Genomic DNA, 21,678 nt, shown 5'->3' with positions numbered 1-21,678 from the left:
GGCATGTAGCAGACAGCTTTACTTTACTTACCTTCACATTGATAGACATAACCTCCCAGTCAGACATGAGTCTCCAAAATTACCAATTTTGTACGAAGTTTTAAAATTAAATCTTTGGGGTCTTACTTTCTATGGGTTCAAAATTGTCTGATACATCAACCAAAACTAAATGTTCTCAGTAACTTTTAATACAAACTACTAATATTACATTTTAAAAATCTGTTGCACATAGTTACATAAACTTTTTTGTTTAAACAATATTCAGTCTTAGTTTAATTGTGAAAAACAAATCTGTTATTAAACTGTCTCACATCTTGCCTAATGTAACAACTTTCTATTACCAGTATCATTTGAGCGCAATGTGGTTCATTTCAAGGTATATCTTTTTTTATATTAAAGTTCATGTTTCACCACCACACAATGGAGATGTATGATGGAATGGAGTTAGACCTCCACAATTTCTTGACATTGGCACTAGGTGCTGGTGAGTTGTAAGCTTCATGCTCCAGCTGCTTTATCCCCAGGAGGCTGGGTGGGATCTGCAGATGGTCTGGATGTAGTGAACAGAAAAATTCCTAGCCTGCCAGGAACTGAATCCCATTTTTCCAGCATATAGCCTGTCATTAACAGAGCTACACTATTTCTCCTAATAAATAGTTCATATTCATGACGGTGACAAATGAATAATCACAAAATATTTAAACAATCCAAGAAAAGATACAAAGTTAAGCTGCATTATAGCTAGTGCCTTTGTTATGTTACTAGCCTTCCTGGACTCAGCATCTCATTTGTAGATCACTATGATCTAGTATTGTTGCGTATAAATCTCCACATACTTTCCTACTCGTCCACTTGGATGAAAAGTGTGAAACAGTGACCTGTTTAATTTATAATTATATTGATTAAAAAAATTCTTTATCTTGGGATAAAGACTATCATAAATTATAATGTGTGATACAGTATCATTACTTGAATAATTCTGAAGTAACCATTTTTCAGGATTTGTGTAAAATATATCTGCCTCGTCTTGATAGTGGGGATTACCCGTAAAATCAGGCTCACACGTTAGGAACCTAACTTGTATTCTCATGTGGAGGTGACTGTACAGCGGAGTGGAATGGCAAGGCATGAGAAACAGCAGATTTGTATGCCTGTGATTTGTATCACTTAGCACCTTCATGACATCCAATGTGCCTCGTTGGTGAATCAGTCCAAAATATCCTAGTAATGCAATATTTGCAATTACCATACCTACAGTCGCAACCAAGAGCATTGATCTTTGTGCCTTACGACTCCAGTGTGAAAGGAAACTGCTTTCAATATACACAAACATTGGGAAGAGTGGTAATAAAAATCTGAATTCTTTGTGGGGAACAAAACTGAGAACAGCTACAGTCCATACGCTGACAAACAAGAGGACCATTTCTATGGAGCCTCTTTTATGTGTTAATGCTCTGAATGCACCAAGAAGGAATGGGATCAGGTGACACCCCAGAACAACTGGAATTCCAACAACTATGTACCACAATGACGGATGTGTGCCATAAAAGACATTGATACTGTCCATAATATTAGCTTGTAAGAAATGCAGGGGAGTGAAAGTTATCTTTCCATAAAAATATGTATCCAACATGGTACCAGCAGTAATGACTATTAATCCAATAAGTATATAGTCCTTTACAACTGTTGTCACCTTGTGATACGATAACAAAAAGTGGTAAATGCACAGTGGAAGCCAAATTATAACTGCTGTAGGTCTTATCATGCAAGCAGTAGCAACAAACCATAAGAATTTTGATGGACTCTTCTGTATTTTATTTTGATTCCAGGGAAATAAGTTTAGAGCAAATGTGTTAAGTGTGGCTTCAAAAGTATTGATGAGAGTTCTTGATCCACAATACATCCAAAACCAATTGGTGATCAAAGCAAATGATGCCCATAAGCCATGTCCACCATTCTGATTACGATACCATCTCAAGAAACAGTAGTCTCCAACGGCAGACAGAACAGCTTGTAATATCCGAGGTCCATGCACCACAGTATTAACAGAATCTAAGTGAAAATATTTTAGAACACTAAGGATGGTAGCCAGAAATGCAGGATAGATATAACTTCTAATGCCCAGAGTCCACTCCCATGTTTCATGTCCATAGCCAAATACAATCTTGTGTGCTACTTCTACAGTCTGCCAATACTCATCCGGCACAAACCATGTCTGAACAATATATACCATACATAAACGTATGGACATGAAGAATGATAATACCAACCAAGGGTTCATGTTGCCTTCTTTTATATAAATAGCTTTACAGAATTCTATATAGTTCACAAATCTGACCTACAAGTCACTCTGGAATACACATCAGAAATATTCTTTGAAAATGCTTCTTTTAATTTTAAAAGTTTGGAGTATTATCATACTTGGTTTGTGACGACTCAGAATTGTGCAACAATACGGAGTACTTTTTTTTCTTGAGAACAAATTGGTATTCATGATACTGTTTTCTTCCCCATCTATCTCCAGACAACCTGTTCGAATATTCTGTTATTTCAACACACCCACTCAACACTAACTTCGTCTATCGTTTGCTGATATTATCTGTGATGCTGTCTTGAAGAGCTGTAGGAGTTTCAATTGGCCAACCTATGAATGCAAAATACCCAAGTGTAAATGAAGAATATTAGAACGAATAAAATAATAGTAGAATAGAATAGAATAAGTTTTGTATTTGATTAAATAATGTTAAGTGTAGGAAAAGGTCACTTCATCCAAATGTGCTATTTATTTGTAGGTTATTTAACAAAACTGGCATTAGCTCAGACAAGAATCGTTGAAAATATATTTCACAAATGATTCGTACAAAACCTCAGTTATTTTCTCCTGCAAAGATCTTAAATATTTATTTAATGTACTACATAACACTTCTTTTCAGCAACGCAGGTGTAAAAGTTCATTGCGTTATTATGAGAGATTGTTTAAGAGTTCGTGTCACTGCTGAATTTATATCGTTCTCAATAATATCTATTTTTTCAAATGTTTATGGTAGTTTTTCTGTGATGTTTAGTCTGTGGTCTAGACTCATAGGTAACATAATGGCAGTGAGTAATTTGTGTAGTTTAATGCCTCTGTCTGAAATATTTTTGTTATGAATTAATGCAGAAATCAACATGAATCAATGGAAGCCAGTGAAAGAAAAGGATCGATATGGGATTGGTATGTCGTAATTTCAATAATTAATTGTGAAAATTTCAATGCAAACTGTGTTTCTGTTGGTCCAACCCACTTCCAGTGAACACATTCTATCAGTCATTGACTTATGTAAGGGAGTTGATGAGAATTATATTAGATTTTATTCACCTATAGTGAAGCTTAATTCCAGCTTTGTATGTTTTATAATTGGCAAAGGCTGTCGTGTAAGTTTCTGATTTTAATTCAGAGTAACTTATTTGTCATTGGCCTAACCCAGTTATTAAAGGGATTCCGTCGTTCACGGACATCAGTGAAGGAATCCATAAGATTAAATTATATTTTGTTTGCTTAAAGTTTATTTCTATTATAAGAAAATTTATAACTGCCAATTTGTGATGTTTAATATGACACAAAATTTTACACGTATGGGGAGCCTCAGATGCCCAAATGTTCACCTTTACCCATAGTTCATAATTTGTGCAAATTGTACCATTTAGCCTGTTTTTCTAAAGGTACATGTTTATTTTAATATATCTTTTACTTATTGACACAAATAATTTTTAAAGGTTTTTATGGTGGTGAGTCTGAAGAAGTATGTCTTCAGCGTTGTTGTAGTCTGGTAGAAGTTTACCGACATTTCAGAGGTCCTTGCTGCCTCCATCACCAGGGCAATGAGTGCATCATCATCCTGTGATCCATTTAACTCTAATGAGGATGTGCAGATATAAGAATTGCCATATCTGGCAGGGGGAGACTGTACTGAACTAGGGTGTGCCAAAGAAATAATACAGTTTGCAATCATTATTGAGTATAGTATGGAAACTCAAACAGAAAAATGTTCACATTGTCAATTTAATTTGCATTTTAAATAATCATTAAGATATTTTAGAATATCTCTTAATACACTTCTGTTACTTTGGGAGTTGTGTTTGGAAATATTTGTGCTGACTGTGTCCCATTTCATATAACAACATTTTTAGAAACGTTCATCCCACACAATATTTTCTGTAAATGTGTTTTCCAAAATTAGTTACTGTAGTCTTTCACCTCAAGGTTTTGAAATGTTTGTTTCATGTGTGTTGTTTGTTATTGACAGCCCACTGTAACCTTGATTTTCACTAGGCAGTAATGGTGTGAATCTTTTAGTGTGTAAGTACTTAAATCAATTACGCAACAATATGATAAGCTGAAATATTTACATATTATTTAATTGATAAGGTAGTAAACAATATAATAAATAATTTGAATAAATTAATATGTTTAAATAATAAATGATCCATTTAGTCAGTGCTTACATTTTACCTTTAATATGTAACACCTGTAAGACTGCATGGTGTCAACTCATAGGACCACAGTTGACATCCTCACCAATAAGTGATAAAGTTTGGGGGTTTTGTCTGCAGCAATCCACAACTTTCATCAGGATGCATTGTACAGGATAAAGTTAATGGTTGGAGATGCTGTTCACATTCTGGAAGAAAATGGAGACTGGTTCTTTGGATATTCCACCAAGAACCGTGCAGTCAGAGGAATCTTTCCCAAATCTTACATCCATGTCAAAGAATGCATTGTTGACAAAACTGGGTAATTATTTATAAATTACATTTACAATATATTTTAGATGTTAATTTTACTTTTGAATATACTGATGTTTTCAGTGGATTTTAAAAATGGTATTTGTTTTTACAGACCAGTGGAAGTGATAACATTGAAACAACCTCATGTTGTCCAAGAACTAACATCTGTGTTGAGAGAATGGGGCCATATATGGAAACATTTGTATATTGTAAGTGTAACAGAATTCCTTATACATTTGTGAATTTTTTATATATATCCTAGCAAAGGTTTTTAATAGTTATCAAGGATAACCAACTGAATACCTAGCTAACTAACTAACCAAGCAGTCATCCAACCTGACTGACTGATTGAGATGGAGATAGCCAGTCTTGAAACCATCATATACACTATTTTTATTCAAGGATTCTAGAATGTTAAAAGAAAGTTCTCCCTTGACTCTGTACTGTTATGTGCTATATGTAGTATCCACTTTGTTTTAAATTTTCTACTGTTTTAATTTATGAAGTTACAGTTGTGTGTGGTTTTGTGTCTTAGGTCCATAGTGAACACTTTGAGACAATAGAGCATCGGATTTGTGAGTTGATTCGGTACCGAAGTAAAATCCTATCAGGCACATTGCCTGTAGATGAACTCAAAGAAATCAAACAGCTAGTCACATCAAAAATAGATATGGGTAACAAGTAAGTTATGCATTTCCATATTTGTCAGAAGTAGACAATTGTTTCTGTTCTGCAATAAAGTCTTCTCTGGCAGTCATCTGTGTGAGAAATCATCTTACATATCTGATGAGCCAAGAAGTTGTCACGGCATCCAGTCACCATTAAAACTTTCAGTTTTATATGTTTTTGCTCTATTTAAGACTAAACTTAAGTGCTATTTGTTTCTGTAATTCTGTGTTCCACTTCTTTTTTTAATGAATTATGTTAAATATCTTTTAAATTTTCTTTACAGGTTACTAGATCTTGATATGGTAGTTAGAGATGACCAAGGAAATATTTTAAACCCAGATATTGCTTCCACCATTCAACTATATTGGCAACATGAACTAGCCACTGAAAGGATAAGAAAAGCCACTGTAAGTTTTAAAATATTCAGTGTGAAATTTTGTAAACTCATCGTAGAAGCCAGAGGTTCAACATCACACATACCAAAGCCTGTTACTAGACATGATCTTGAGCCAGTTACATCTCCGTCTGACTCAAACCTGGTGGCGAGGAAGAAACTCTTTCCTGCTGCGTATTGCACCCATGTCGTCTGCTCTGACTGAACTGTCATGGCTCCTTAAAAATAATTTCCAACCATGCAATGTGATGATTGTAGTGTGATAAGCTTCATAACAACCAGTCCATGTTTGAAAAAATGAGTATCAAGCATAATGAGGCTTGCAAATACACAATTGATGTATTTGAAATACATATGCTTTATTGGACTTCTTTACACGCTGTAGTGTTCTCTTGTTTGTTTGTTTGTTTGTTTAACAATGTTAAATCTGTCATGTTTCCAGTCTGGCCCCATGAAGAAAGTGCAGAAGACGGTGACGCAGTACTCGCATATATTTTTCGTGTCCGTTCGTAACTTTGTTTGCAAGATGAATGAGGATGCTGAACTTCTCATGACGCTGTACGACGCCAAAGAAGGCCGAGCTGTCACAGAAAATTATGTAGTCAGATGGAGTAAGGAGGGCTTGGCACGGGACATTGACCAATTGCACAACCTCAGGGTGTTGTTTACTGTAAGTTAATGCTCAAAGTACAGAATGTAGTTACTGTTTACTAACTGCATAGCCGGATTTTAAGGTGTATAAAATTTTGATATGTACTTTTTAATTTCCTGTGTTTAATATGTTGTCAGATGTTAACTCTGTTACTTAATTTTATTTAAATGAGGTTTGAATTTTGTTATGTTGCTTTGTACCAGGATTTGGGTAGTCGAGATTTACATCGTGAAAAGGTGTACCTGGTTTGCTATGTAGTGAGAGTAGGTGCTATGGAGGTCCGAGATCCCGACCATAGACGAAATTCACACGTTCCAAAGAAGGCGCATGCCGAGGGCATGAGGCGTCCCTTTGGCGTAGCAGCAATGGATGTAACTTTGTACATCAGTGGCAAGATAGAAGGCAATGAGGAGGAGCACCACTTTATTCCTTTCTTGCAGTAAGATTTCTGTATTAAATTTAATATAAATCTTTTAACTCAGACAGGAGTTTTTATGTATGCCCTTTTCTTTAGCACCTGTTTGGTCTTTTCAAAAAAATTGTAGCAATAAATTTTGGTTATAAGCTGTGGTCCTGCTTTTCTTTAAATGATTTAATCAGTATGGTGAGGCCAGAAAGAACTCTAAATTAATAACAATGCAATTTTGAAATCCATTTCTGTGCACAGTTACCAACATTACTGATATATTTTGCTGCTGGGGACTGTCAAACTTGAATGTATATTTGCATATTATTCCTCTTTTTAAATCCTAGTATGTAGCATGTTATAAATCTTTCAATAATTAATTTATAATTAGTATAATATAACCTGTCAAAGTTTACAGTAAGGATTCTTTCTTCTGTTGAACAGGAATATGGTTTATTGTCTTTGCAAATTGCATTACTAACTTTCTATGAAGTAAATTAAATGTGAAAATATCTTTATGGAGACTGAAGCAAAATTCCTCTAAAATGCTCCAAAACAAAACCACCCGTCTCACTCTCACCAAATTTAGACTCCACCACAGCCCTAGCTTGATTTCTTGCTACTAGAATTATCACTGCCAGAAATTTATTTCAATTGTTTCCACGTCACACAAATGACGCACCCATACAGTCAAGCGTAATGGACATGGCTATTATCTGAGTAGTATTGTGATAGCTTTATTATGAAGAATAAACTTTGTATATTGTAAAAATTGATTCCTGTTACAATGTGGATTTGTCTTAGAAGTGTTTGCACACAGTTGTTATTGTCTGCAATATGGACTCATATATTCGTTTCAGGTGCTGCGATAGGGATAACTTAGATGGTACGCTCAGAAGGATACTCACCGTTAAGGAACTGACACACAAGGAGCATAAAGGGCAGGGTCTCTGGACTAGCTTGAAACTGCTGCATGGTGATTTGAAACAGGTTTGTTTCAGTAAATGTGTAAAAGCTGGCTAAATCTTAATGCAATATCTTCTTCTTCCTTGGCTCTACAACCCAGTGTGGGTCTTCGCTGCCTCATTTCATAGGTTTCTTAGTCTTTGTGCATTTGTGAGTAGTGAGTCAGCAGCCCACTGCCTCTGCACAATTTAAACTCAATCCTGATTTTTGTCTGCTAGAGTCATCTAGTAGAGAATCAGGAGAGATATGGTTCAGAAATGGCCACTTAATTTTGCTTATGAAACATCTCGTCCATGCTCGTAAGGTTCTTTTACATGCTGTAAATCTATGACATGGGACCGCTGGCTTTACTTCCCCTCTGAAGGAAGTTGTGCTACAGATTTTTATCACCCTTAAAAATCCATTGACCTTGGCCGGGTTTGAACCCGCGAACCGTGGGTCCAGTTGCAAGCATGCTATGTAGTGCAAATACATTTTTAAACTACGAAGAAGTAAAAGCTGATAACATGACTTGCATTGTATTTCATTACATTCACATTATTTAAATGTGGCGTTAAAAATACACAATATTTACAATTTCATTTGAAAGGATTTTATTGAATTAAGGTAATGTTTTGTATTATGTATAGTAAATACATAAACTTACTGGTGAACGTGATTATACTTAATTATTTTATTGCAGGTTCGAGAAGAGAATCCACATTTAGTATTGGGCAATGTGACAATAGCACGAAAGATGGGTTTTCCAGAAGTGATACTACCTGGAGATGTGCGCAATGATCTATATCTTACTCTAGTGAGCGGGGAATTTTCTAAAGGAAACAAATCGACAGACAAGAACGTTGAAGTTACTGTCAGAGTCTGTAATGAGAAGGGACAGAGCATTCCAGTAAGCATGAAATGTTTCCCTTGTTATATTTACCGTTGAACCTCATATTTATATTCTCAGAATATTAAATTTATGATTTTTTCATTTTCTGTAATTTACATTCTTCCACAATTTATACCATTTGTCGTCAGTCCCCATAAAAGTGTAAATGTGAGGTTTCGCTGTATTAATTAAAGTGACTGAACGGTACAATGAAGGAAATCCTGGACTTATGCAGCTTTACTGTAATAATCATGTTTCAGGGTGTGATTACATTGGGTGGTGGAGTTGAAATGATAAATGAGTACAGATCTGTCATATATTATCATGAAGACAAGCCCCGGTGGTTTGAGATATTCAAAGTAGCTGTGCCCATTGAGGAGTTTAAAGGAAGCCATTTAAAATTTACATTTAAGCACAGATCTTCAAACGAAACCAAAGACAAGACGGAGAAACCATTTGCTATGTCGTACGTGAAGCTGATGCAGGAAAATGGGACCACGTTACGAGATGTACAGCATGAACTTCTAGTGTACAAGGTATCTGAGAGTTCGTTTTTTATATATACATAATGTTGCTCACTCATCCTTATAGGTGACTGTTTAATGTAGGGTTAACTGATCTTAAGTGGGACAAAAGTAACCAGTCTTGAATGAGTGTAATGGAATTCTGTGGTGGCGTAAATGTCTGTACCCAAGAGGTAGATAGTTAATAAAATTATTATTGTTTCAGATTGATCACAAGAAGTTTGAAGACAGTGATTTGGGCTATTTAAACCTTCCTTCAACACGAGAAGAGTTGACTGAGGGTCAAAAACCCCAACATGGGGGCATAAGTCTTAGCAGCAAGGATAGCTTCACTATTCATACCAATGTGTGTTCAACCAAGCTGACACAAAATGGTAATCTAATCTTATTCAGAATACTATACCCAAATGTACTAGTATTCATATATCACATACTGGTAATGTCATGGTTTTGTAGTGTATCTGTTTTATGTTTGTAGTTTCAGGTAATGTATAATGTTTTAAGTAGAATTTTTTATTCTCACAGTGGTGAGTACAAAGATAGCTGTCTTCTGGGTTGTTGCAACATGTAGAATGGTACAAGTTTACCAACGTCATCGCCCTGATGATGGAGGCAGCAAGAACCTCTAAAATGCTGGTAAACTCGTACCAGAGTACACAGTGCTATGAGCCCAAATATGACCATCTTCATTTCTTGTTTTGGGTTTGGAATGCTTCATTTTATCCTGTCATTGGGGCAGAATAGAAGTCCCAACCTATTTGTGTAGATGTTTGGATGAAGAAAGACCATACCTGAGTTGTGATCCACGACCTGTCTTTGTTGCTCTGAAGAGAGTTTCTTCTTTATCGTTACAGTGGACTTGCTTGGGCTGTTGAACTGGGTAAGCCACCCCGAAGGCCTTAAAGACAGTCTTGCAGCGTTGATGAAGGTGGATGGTGAGGAGGTAGTGAAGTTCCTTCAGGACGTGTTGGATGCACTGTTCAACATTCTCATGCAAAACTCAGATTCTGATCTGTATGATAACATGGTCTTTGAGTGCCTTGTGAGTATATAAACAAGGATTCCATTTGATTAGTACGAGGCGCGTCCCAAAAGTAAGTTTTCCACTCGTCCCACAGCTAGAAAACCTTATATTGCGCAAAGCGACTGTGCGTACGTGATAGAGCAATGACGTAGCATGGCGCATGCACTAACGGCACTTCCCGCGTTCTCACAGTAGCATCGTTGCAGCTGTTGAAGATGGAGATTCTTATTCCAGCTCCCGCCGACTGTGAAGTGCGGTCAGTAATAACGCTAGGCCGCACACGGCTCGACGGACAGCAAGTCTCCTGCAGGAGTTCAGCTGGGAGCTGTTTAATCATCCACCCTACAGCCCGGACCTCGCTCCCAGTGATTTCCATCTTTTCCTACACCTCAAGAAATTTCTGTCCGGTCAGCGTCAGCGTTTTGAGAATGACAGAGAGGCGGAGATGGTTGTCACACAGTGGTTCCAATCCCAGGCGGCAGACTTCTACGACACAGGTATTCAAAAGTTGGTCCCACGGTATGACAAATGTCTCAATTCTGGTGGCGAATATGTTGAAAAATAGCTGGACACTTGCTGTATCTGTTGCAATAAATATTTCCATGAAATTGTGTTTTGTTTCTGTAAACAGCCCCAGGGAAACTTACTTTGTAGACCAGCCTCGTATAATGAAGTACCTTTCCTAAAGTATATTAGTTATGTACATTCTTAATTCGTTTGTAACTCAATTGTAATGGGAAATGCAGGTGTGACTTGTTTGGTAATTTTCAGGACCCTATCCTTTCTCCCAACCCAGTCACTTTCAATTATTACATTTTGTTTGATACATTCCAAATTTATTAGAATAAGCAAATAATGGATTAATATGTCACAGTAATTTAAGTGTTTATATCTCTGTGTCCTGTTTCCCAAAAATTTTGGAATAATGCAGGAAAAAACTGCTATTTCCAAGAACAACTTTCGGTATCAAAGGGATGTTTGATGTTGAAGAAGGTAATGTTTTTGTCAGTCTCATATTTGATTCATCATCATCATCTTAGCACTTAAGTCTTGTGGTCAATTGTGTGCAGTCTTCTGAAACTTTTTACCCTAGGCTTACATGACCATCTACACACGAGGCAAGAATGCCAGCTCACGAGCAATATTGCGTTGTAGAAGGTAGGGCACAAGGGTTATGATTGCATCTGGATATAGGTGATCTTTTGAATTCACTTTTCTTCTTGCTCCATTGTTCTTGTTTTGTTAGTTTGAGCTGTTTTCTTCTGCACACTTCATAAATTGTTCCATAAAAGTGCATGCATAATGCGCAGAACCATCATTGCACATGTTTGCATGCTTTCAGCTTTGTATCATTGGACTGGTGTCCGACAGGAAGTACCAACATTTTCAGCCAGTTTTGGACCTCTACATAAAGGAGAGTTTCAGTGCCACTCTTGCCTACAAGTAAGTGTCCCTACTGAAAAACAAGTCTGAAGTCTGCAGTATAACTGCACTAGCTTAATCTAACAGCCCCACAGAGTAGGCATGTTCTTGCCAGAAGCCATTCTATGAAACTGTACATTTTTGTATTTGTAAATAACAGATTCTAAATAATCCTCTACCAAAGTACCATAATAGTTGTAGAGCACCATTGTCAGAAACCTTTAGAATAGTTTGTATTTTGAGCTGGAAACAGTAAATTATATATATGCATAGGAAAATAAGTGGTTAAGAAGTGATACCTGTCTTAAGTTTACCTTTTGTAAAGGCTGGAAGTTGTAGTGTACTTTCAGAACCCACAGTATTCTAAGTACATTAATAATTCATTGGTTTGGGTTTTAAATGTTTGTGATGTGAGATTTGAGGTTCTCACAGCGATAAAGTTGTTGATTGTGGTCTTGTAGGTCGTGCTGTTCTTTTGTCTTGTAGCGCATTACCAGCATTTTTTTAGGAATGTTTCACCACCATCTTTGGAGTTAAGGATTATATGGCATGACAACCCGCAACACCACATTTGTGGAGTTCATGTTATTTTCTCCAGTTTTGGTCTGTATGACCCTCGTAGACTGCTTGCTTCAAGAGAGGTAAAGGAGTCTGTGGTCAGGGTATCTATGAAGCAGACTCTGCATGTCATGAAAAATAATTTATATTTCTTATTTTGCTTATCATTAAAAGCTGTTGGGATTAAACCCTTATCTCTTTGAACAGGAATCTTCAGTGCTAGCACCCAAATGGCGCCATCAATATAAAATGTAACCTGGCAACCTTTCAGTTGAAGATAGGATTAGAGCCATCTTGTGTATCAAATGTGGCATAAACATTGGAGGTGTCCAACATAATTTGTGGTGTAATGATTCATGCTAGACTATATGATTAATAATTAGAAATCTGATTTTTCTTTTTCTAGCAAACTGATAGTGGTTCTCAAGTACCACATAGACAACGCCAACTCTACTGACAGTCAGGATAAGGACATGCTGTTGAAGACAATGAAATCCCTGCAGTATTGCGTGCGCTTCATAGTACGTTCAAGACAGCTGTTCTCAGAGTGAGTGGTGCACTGAGATTTGCATGTGCATATGTTGTCATGTAGCACGCATGGGGAGGGAAGAGGAGAAATGCATACAAAATTTTACTTTGAAAACCTGAGGTGAAGAGACTACACGGTAGACATAGGTGTAGATGGAATTGGTCTTAATGAAATAAGGTATGAGGATGTGGAGTGGATAGAACTAGCAGAAGTTAAAGTTTGGTGACAAGATTTTGCAAGCAATTTAATTGACATACAAACTTCATAACAAGTGTTAGTACGTTACCAAATGGATTCTTCTGGCCTTATTTTAAACTATTTGTACTATGTTGTGTCAGATAAAGAAATGGATTAATGTTGGTCATTCAACATCATGAAGTGTGTTAACCCTTTGATGCCGAAAATCGTCAAAATATCATTTAACGATTCAGTTTTTCTCAAAAAAAAACACCATACTTCTCTATTAGTAAGATCTGCTGTTTAAAGAATTAATCCCCGATTACAGTAAGACTCGATACGAATCACATAAACACAATATTGAGAGTTGTTGAAGATGCTATCTTCTGGGCTGTTGCGCCGTGTAGTCTGGTAGAAATTTACTGGCGTTTCAGAGGTCCTTGCTGCCTCCATCATCCAGGCGATGAGTTATTGATTATTGCATCAGGTGGATCATACAGTTTACGACTGGGCTTCAAAGGGTTAATGTGATTGAGTTATTTGTATGTTTTAAAATCAAATATGTACCCCTTTTCAGGTTGAACGAAGGGAAAGGTCAGCAGCAGTTTGAAATTTCATTAAAACAGCTGCTCCAGAGCATCACCGGAATGATGTGCTACAATACAGACAGCACGCTGTTGGTTCAAGGGGCATGTCTTAAGTACCTGCCATTCACCATTCCAGATATTCTGACAGTATTCAGTGCCACAGAACTGAGGTAAGAAATCGGCATTGTTATGAAACAATACGTACTGCTTTTGAGGTTCTCACAGCAGTTAAGATATCGATGGTGATATTTTGGGTCGTGGAGCTATGTGGACTTTCAGGTGGCTCTGAAAATTTGGGCTGTATGTTTCTCTGCAGTGTTGGTAACCATATAAGACCCATCATGCTATGACAACCCAGAAAACCATTATCGACATACTGTGTATTTTTTGGTTTCATTGAGTTCTTACCTCAAAGAAAACATAACACTTCTCCATTACTGAGATAACCTGATTAATGCTGTTTGCTATGAGGTTCATAAGATTTTCGTAAATACATCTTGTGCATAAATGAAGTTACTGATTGTTAAAGCAGGTGGTACTTATATTTACCACTGGTCTTCAAAGGATTAAGGATATTGGCGATTTGTTATAGTGGCTTATTAACAGAGCTTATCAACAAGGTTCCTCCAAATCGCCTCATGAAGCAGAAGATGATGACTGTGAATGACATTGTACACAGCAAGTTGTTTCTGTATTCCGACTGCCGTGCGATTCTGCTGCCAGTCATCACAGCTCATATCAAAGAGCTCCTTGAGTCCAGAGAGGAGGTAAATATGCAGTTTTATGTTTGCAAAGTGAAACTGGAAAATGTTCAACCACTTTGTATATGTTGCATCTAACATCCTGTTAACATATTGGTAGCATTGTGTCCTGATGCATATCAGGTTTTTGTAAGCAGTGGCTACCCTTTGTTGACTGATTTCTTGTAGATATCGTAGACTCTTAGTAGTGCATATATTTCCCATCTTGGTGGCATGTATGAATGGAAAAAAGTAGAGACGTGCTGAGATTGCAGACTGTGGAAGGATTGGTGGTGTCTGTGTTAAAATAAATTAGGAATTACTCGTTCCAGTGATTCAAGCGCCACTCACAGTGGCTGCTCAATCTGGGGCATGTACCTTGATCACTCGGACACCGGGATCATGGGTTTGAATCCCGCGCAAGGCATGGATGTTTGTCCACATGTTTCTGTGTCGTGCTGTCCTGTGTAGGTAGAAGCCTTGAGATGGGCTGATCACTTGTCCAAGGAGTCCTACCAAATGTCTAAATATCTTAAGAAATTTCACATATGTGAGGTTGCCAGGTCCTTCAAGGATTAGAGTTGCTGAGTAAGTGATTTTTTTTGTTTGGATGCAAATGATTGTTAGCAGTGATACTGGTATTATCTTGTGTTTTTTCATACCATGCAGCTTTTGGTAAATGAAATACGATCATTTAAATTTTTATGTTAGCTAGTCTAAGTGACATTCACCAAAAATCACAATGAAGCCGTTAACACTTCATCGTCAATTTCAAGGGACTCTGAAGGGGTTGATTTCATTTCGGTGTACCTGTAATGTTTGTACTGAGAAATGTACATTCACAGACTGTATGTATGAATGGTGGGTATAAGATTGGATTGGTTGGTCTGATGGTTAAAGATAAAAAATAAAGTTACCTCTGATCCTGGAGGTGCATAGTTCCAGTAATTTAGCTATTCAGAAGTAATTACAAGTGTTTCGTGAAATATTTTGCTTGATAATTTAATTGCTATCGACATAAAATATTGTCAGTAATATAAAATACACGCTACATTCCGCAAACCAAACATATGGTTTACACTGGTTGGTTTCTGAACCATCCATAAATTAGGGAAGCGTTCTGATGAGAATATAAGAGTTACAGTTCACATCATTTTCTCTCGTATGCTTTACTTCTGTACATTTGTAGTATATCAGTTTGATGTATGTACATTTTTATGTGTTTATTAATTTACATTGTGAATGTGTGTGCTTGTTGATTTCTCTCAAACAGCCTTGGCAATCTTGACAGCCTCTTGTGTCTGTAGACCTATTAGACTGCACATATCATGACTGCAAATGCTTTTTTATTGTAAATAAACAGTACTAGGAGCCCTGATATGTAATAAAAATTTCTGTATGCTGAAACATTAGAGAAACATCTTAACAGAAATTCACTTTGATGCAGTGTTTATAAAATACATATAAGTTTGCACATATTTCTATAGACTAGTTCTCATTAATAGCCACTTCTTATTACTTGCATGTTTTTAAAGAGTGATGATGAATGCTATTTTATTATAAATTTTGAAGATGTCTTGGTAATGATACTACTATTACTTGCATACAGGAAGCATGTTTCAAGCAATAATTTAGACAGTTTCTGATACATCTTCCCTTGGATTTGATTATATGTTTTTAATATAACAACAGCTTAATCTAGGACTTATATTTTTATGAAAATTTTTCATTCTTATTTAAAAGTAAAAAAAGTTCTTGTAGTGATTAATGTATTCTCATTTCCTCCAGATACCTTCAAAAACCTGATTTTGCAATATATTTGTGTAGCGTTTACTGAGCTGTGTAACAGATTTTAATGAACGTTGAGTAATTCACAATTTCTGTAGGAAGTATTTGGAAGAAATAAAAGTGTAGGTTATTTTATTTGGTCATATATGGTAACATACCTCAAGTTTATGTGCAGTAGATCGAAACGGATGGGGTACTATGGTCTTTAATCGCCCTCCGTGCTTTCATTAAATTTTGCTCCAGATATTCTTCTCGGCACTTTGCCGTTAAATGTTTGCAATCTGTTTTCACTTGGAGTGAGGGAGCGAGTTTCACACCCATATAAAAGAGCATACAAGATTATGGTCTTGTACATTTTAGTTTTTAGATAGATAGAAATAGGAAGGTAACAATTTTTTTATATTCTTTCAGAGTTCCAAGTCTAAACTTTGAAGTAGGTATTCCTGCTGTTGATAAGACAGGACCAAGTTAAAATGCAGTTAGACCTGTTTCTAGTTTGTCTGTTGCTTTGTACCATCTGCATTATGGCTACTAATACATATCGTGTGTGTGTGTGTGTGTACATAATTATGTTCATTGTATAAATTATTCTTTAGGAGGTAAAGCCTGTGTATGTGACTTCCTTGGTTGGCTGACTCAAATCTACTACAGTGTTATGCTCTTGCATGTTGCAAATTACAATTATGGCTCAAGTGTTATGTCATAGTCAGCTGTGTGAATTCTTAAATATATGACTGAAACATGAATTATGTAGATTACAAGTGCAACTTGTGTAAAGCAGTATGTTGGTTGAATGTTTGGCGATTTAACATTGCTGTTGTAACAGTAATTGAATCAGTTGGAAAGATTAATGTGAATGGAGTGTAGGTAAGGATTCAGAAGGTGTTAGTCTTAGCATATATTTGTAAAGACTGATGAAAATTGGACATAGTAGGGGGTAGTCCAGTTGAGTATGTCCCATGTGCAAGTAATGAATGTTGCTGCACCAACCTGTACCTGTTATCTGGTCTTTATTATGATATCATGCTGAAATGTTATTAATTACCCACAAGTTACACAGTGTCACAATCCAGTAGACCGCAATTCACATTTTTACCATTGTGAAATCTTCAGCTCTCAGATGCTGCATAAATTAACTGGTCTAATAGCACTAGTAATTAGTAATTTAGTCATAGTAATTTAAATGGTTTGGTCAAAATTTATCCTTGCCTCCGATTCCATGTTGCCTTTGGTATGGCAATGAGTGGAAAAGAATTTGGTATGGATAATTGCATTCAGTGGATGGGTATAACAGTGGCTTGACACGTTAGTTGAAGTGTTGCCTGGTGTGTGCCAGGGACGGGGTGGTGTTGAGTTCCGCAACAAGACAAAGTCTGTTGCCAAGGTTGCCAAGGTGCTGGGAGAAAGCAAGCACAACCTCAACTCTCATCGCGGGCACACTGAGGAGGTAAGTTGTCACTTTGATTTACACTTATTTGTATACATATTAACATATGAAGTTATGTTAAAATAACAAAAATTACAAACATTTTGGATGGATTTACACTTCAACAACCCTGAGGAAGGAGGTAAGTGATTGGTTTTCATTTTCTGGCGAAACAGCTCTCCATACTCAGGTAGGAGGCTGCGTGATAAGAATAACAGGATGTTGACCTGTAAATAATTATTTGCTCCCTGTGTCTTGTTGTTGTATCCTTTGGTGAAACTGAAGTTTTAAAGGAAAGAGATTTAATGATTTATGACTTCAGCTTTTGGGTGAAAGCCATGTCGAATGTTTGATGTTAACCTGCATTTTGGCAAACATTGCGGTTGCCATTTTAAAGGTGGGTAAATGGTGACTGCAACATTTATCGAAACGTTGGTTAGCGCCATACGTCTCGCCCAAAAGCCAAAGTTATATGTTGAACTCCAGCGAAAAGCTATGGACAATTTTAAATGATGTTTTGGAGAGTGGCAGAAAAAGGAAGTTTCAGCCGTGTTAGAAATCAAACCTTTGTCATGTAGCCAATAGTTTATTTTACTGAAGTCTGCAAGATTTGTAACGTTCCTAGAAATGAAAAGTGTTTACTGTTATAATGTTACATTATAAATTATGAAATTTTGAACAATGTAACTCGTATTTTTACCAGTATAAATGTCTCTTTGTAGGTTGAACTTTGTGTGAAGATCCTTAGTGATATAATGGAGCTACTGTTCCGTAGTGACATTGGACCAACAGTTGCAGATATAAAAGATATCATGCTTACTGTCCTGCGAACCGTAATCCAGACCACAATATCAATGGACCGGGAAAGCCCTTTAGTTGTGAGTTGTTCTTATTTGTTACGAATTCAATCCTAGAACAAGTTACTGACAGATGACAAGAGACTGGTGCTTGTAAGAAAATATACATTGCATACAGAAACTGTTCTGCACTTATGTAAAGTGTGTTTGCTTTTCTCTTCCTATAGACACTTTCTGGATGTTGAAATTATTTTTATGAAATTTGGTTGTTTAATGTCTGATGATTTCTCTGTGGACTTTTTTTCTTCTTTCCCTGCCTTTATTAGAATATGTAGATTGGGCTCCCAGACATTTAGTGCATGATCATATAGCTGCCATTTTAATATTGCTATAGCTCAGTCAGTATAGTGACTAGCTACGGGCTGGACGGCCGGGGTTCGATCCCCGACGGGGGCAGAGGATTTTTCCTCTAGCCTCTGCGTCCAGACCGGCTCTGGGGCCCACCCAGCCTCCTCTACAATGGGTACCGGGGTCCTTTCCCGGGGGTAAAGCCGGACGGGGCGTGATGCTGACCACTCACCCCCATCTAGTGCCGAGGTCAAGGAAGAGAAGAGCTATACCTCCACTCACCCCAAACGCCTACATGGCGTATAGTGGGACAAACTTTACTTTACTTATAAAAGTAGAACATTATAATTCAGTGTACTCATATGTTTAATTATAAAATCTTATTCTTCACATTTCTTTTAGTCTATAATATTATGAATCACGAAACCTTTTTTCTCTTCCAGGGCCGACTGGTAGCTGTAATGATAGCAATTTTCCGGCAGATGACAGGGCATCATTTTGAAGTGTACATAGATCACTTTATAACAATTACAGACCTGCTTGATTTTCTTATGGAAATCTTACTTGTATTCAAAGACCTGGTGTCAAAGCCTGTTTATCCCAAGGATTGGTGTGAAATGATAATGCTACAGAACAGGTAAATCAGTTACTTTTATTCCTGCTAGATGCATTGAAAAATTGTTACAGATACATCTGTTTTAGATTTTGGTAGCCAGTTTCTCAAAAAAAAAAAAAAAGATTATATTTCTTAGTTTGGACTTAAATGTAAAATAGTAATTCATATTGTACAGAATGGATTGAAATTAAATGTTCTTTATATAATTTAGCAGAAGACACTGTTATTATATGTAATTAAAATTAATTAATGAAAATGGCAGTTCTTTTAAACTTCCAACTGTTGCATATTGTACATGCAGATAGTTTGATATTAAAACTGTTTGTATGACTCTGCTATCTAATGCTTTCTGTGCTAATTTTTATTTATACGCACACCCATCTTCTGTTAGTGTAATTTTGTAATTCTTTGCCAGCAGAACATGGAAGTTAAATACCTCTGATACCGCAAACTGCCACCAAGCCTCCTATCCAGTGGGTACCAGGGTCCTTTCCCAGGGGTAAAGCATGGCCAGGGCGTGATGCTGACCACTCACCCCTAGCTAGTGTCAAGGTTAAGAATGGGTAGGAGCTATACTGCCTCTCCCCCCAAGTGCTTACTTTACTTTTTACTGCAGACTGCCATTGGACATAGTCCTGAGCCAGTTCTGTCCATCACCCATCCTTTCAATTTACATCCTACCTCTCTTAGCTCCATATTAATATTATCCTCAGTTTTCCAAGATCCAAAATTCTGTATCATTTCTTGTGTCCCCCTGCATGTCCAGCCCATTGTATTTGCAATATAAGGCGGTATGTATATAAATCATGATGTTTCTTATTAGGGAATGTCTTAAATTGTTTACTGATTTTTATCCTTGTTGATTTTGGTCTTCTGGGTAGTAAAACTGTGTGGACATGCAGGTAGATACCATTTCCTCTTCCATCTTCATGGCAGTAATTGTGTGTGAAGTTTTGATTTTACGTAATTTGTTGCAGTGTAATTCTCAAGTCTCTTCGTTTCTTCTCGCACACAATTCGTGACTACTTCTTCCAACCCTTTGAGCACCAGGCATGGAACAACTTCTTCCATTGTGCTATTGCATTCCTTACTCAGCCAGCGTTGCAGTTGGATGTCTTCAGCCAAAACAAGCGTGCGCGAATAATTGGGAGGTATAAGGACATGCGCAGGGAGACTGGTTTTGAGATACGCAGCATGTGGTTCAACCTTGGTAAGTGTAGGAACTTTGTGCGTAGCTGACAAATCTATCTCTCTCACGTGACATGAAACTGAATATATAAAATAGCCTTAACTTGATTAATCACTGCAGTCATGTAGCACATTATATTATATACTCTTTAATCTTTATCAGCCTTGCTTCATGACTTATGTGCAGTCAAGCGACCATGTGTTGCAGTAAAAGTACCTCTAAACTATTAGTGTGGAGTTGAATTCTGACTGGAAGCCCAGTAAGTAGTGTGGTACTTTAATCCCTTGTTCCTTGTATGATAGAGGTTAATTGTATTTTGTTGCCTCAGGTCAGTACAAGATTCAGTTTGTGCCTGGATTGGTTGGTCCGTTCTTGGAGATGACCTTAATTCCAGAGACTGAATTAAGAAGAGCAACAATTCCAATATTCTTTGACATGATGCAGTGTGAATTTTACTCTTCACGAGTAACAAGTGAAAGCTTTGGTGATACCAAGCGTAACACTTCAAACATCAAGGCCCACTTCTCAGAGGTACGACATCATCATTACCATGGACTGTGGTGGATTAGGCTCTGTTATCTGTTGCTAAATCCTGTCTAGAGGCAGGTGGTTTTAAATTCTTCTTCATTCGAGTGATTTGTCTTGGAATCTTTGATTTTTTCAGATGTGCGTATTTTCTCATTGATCTGTTCGTTTATTTATTGTCTTGTAAATGGCCTATAAACCTCGGCTTTCAGCTACAGTAGTCGCTAATACTTATTATAATTTCAGTTTGAGAATGAAATGATTGCCAAGCTAGACATTCTGGTGGAAGGGGGGCGTGGAGATGAGCACTATAAAGAACTGTTCGGAGAAATTATGCTGGATCGTTGTGAAAACCATTCCACTATGAAGGATCAGGTATGATACGTAGTTTTCCATTATCATCACCATCATCCATTGATGTTTCTGCCATTTTAGTTTGTCTTATGACAAAGCTTTCTTCAATAAATACTTCCCTTGTAATTCACTAAAGGTTAATTCATTATAAGAACACTACATTGGACTTTGGCCATATACACAACATTTTGAAAGTTGACTATACTTTTGTCTTTTGGGGATTGCTTATCATTATACTGACACCGACACTTGTGACTTTTGTTAATAATATATGAAAAGTGTCGGTATCATGACAACTGATCGCCTGAAGATGGAGTACAGTCAACTCCTAAAACACTGTGTATATCAA

At 36.9% G+C, this 21,678-nt stretch overlaps 2 protein-coding genes across 6 annotated transcripts in view; one reads left to right on the top strand and one right to left on the bottom strand.

Moving 5' to 3' along the window:
• Window positions 1-166: 166 nt before the first annotated feature.
• Window positions 167-2,644, bottom strand: PIG-B (phosphatidylinositol glycan anchor biosynthesis class B). The gene has a single exon (XM_022057475.2). It carries the CDS (start codon window positions 2,279-2,281, stop codon window positions 806-808), a length of 1,476 nt encoding a protein of 491 aa, XP_021913167.1. The 5' UTR covers window positions 2,282-2,644; the 3' UTR covers window positions 167-805.
• Window positions 2,645-3,054: 410 nt separating this feature from the next.
• The window catches only part of mbc (dedicator of cytokinesis protein myoblast city), a 38,089-nt gene continuing 19,465 nt past the window's right edge, over window positions 3,055-21,678 (top strand). For 2 of the 5 annotated variants that reach the window (XM_022057474.2, XM_022057473.2), the window contains exons 1-22: window positions 3,055-3,214; window positions 4,594-4,774; window positions 4,880-4,976; window positions 5,303-5,448; window positions 5,720-5,843; window positions 6,273-6,500; window positions 6,686-6,921; window positions 7,749-7,878; window positions 8,537-8,743; window positions 8,986-9,261; window positions 9,455-9,623; window positions 10,104-10,291; window positions 11,616-11,716; window positions 12,660-12,800; window positions 13,537-13,716; window positions 14,139-14,313; window positions 17,411-17,521; window positions 18,223-18,378; window positions 19,089-19,282; window positions 20,239-20,471; window positions 20,779-20,981; window positions 21,222-21,350. In XM_022057474.2, the coding sequence (XP_021913166.1) occupies window positions 3,169-3,214; window positions 4,594-4,774; window positions 4,880-4,976; window positions 5,303-5,448; window positions 5,720-5,843; window positions 6,273-6,500; window positions 6,686-6,921; window positions 7,749-7,878; window positions 8,537-8,743; window positions 8,986-9,261; window positions 9,455-9,623; window positions 10,104-10,291; window positions 11,616-11,716; window positions 12,660-12,800; window positions 13,537-13,716; window positions 14,139-14,313; window positions 17,411-17,521; window positions 18,223-18,378; window positions 19,089-19,282; window positions 20,239-20,471; window positions 20,779-20,981; window positions 21,222-21,350 (3,651 nt within the window). In that variant the 5' untranslated portion in view covers window positions 3,055-3,168. The remainder of the gene's footprint in view (window positions 3,215-4,593; window positions 4,775-4,879; window positions 4,977-5,302; window positions 5,449-5,719; window positions 5,844-6,272; window positions 6,501-6,685; window positions 6,922-7,748; window positions 7,879-8,536; window positions 8,744-8,985; window positions 9,262-9,454; window positions 9,624-10,103; window positions 10,292-11,615; window positions 11,717-12,659; window positions 12,801-13,536; window positions 13,717-14,138; window positions 14,314-17,410; window positions 17,522-18,222; window positions 18,379-19,088; window positions 19,283-20,238; window positions 20,472-20,778; window positions 20,982-21,221; window positions 21,351-21,678) is intronic. The other 3 variants (XM_022057471.2, XM_022057469.2, XM_022057472.2) reach the window with 2 other exon arrangements.

Source organism: Zootermopsis nevadensis, unplaced genomic scaffold, assembly GCF_977971745.1.
Source record: "Zootermopsis nevadensis isolate Lab colony 2312 unplaced genomic scaffold, Znev_1.0 Znev_ptg000028l, whole genome shotgun sequence".
Lineage (NCBI taxonomy): Eukaryota > Metazoa > Arthropoda > Insecta > Blattodea > Termopsidae > Zootermopsis > Zootermopsis nevadensis.
Note: the sequence above shows the minus strand (reverse complement) of the source record. Positions and strands in the feature narration are given on the sequence as shown.

Bases quoted from the DNA above. Each gene is read 5' to 3' on its own strand.
- PIG-B (XM_022057475.2), bottom strand. From the start codon at position 2,281: ATGAACCCTTGGTTGGTATTATCATTCTTCATGTCCATACGTTTATGT.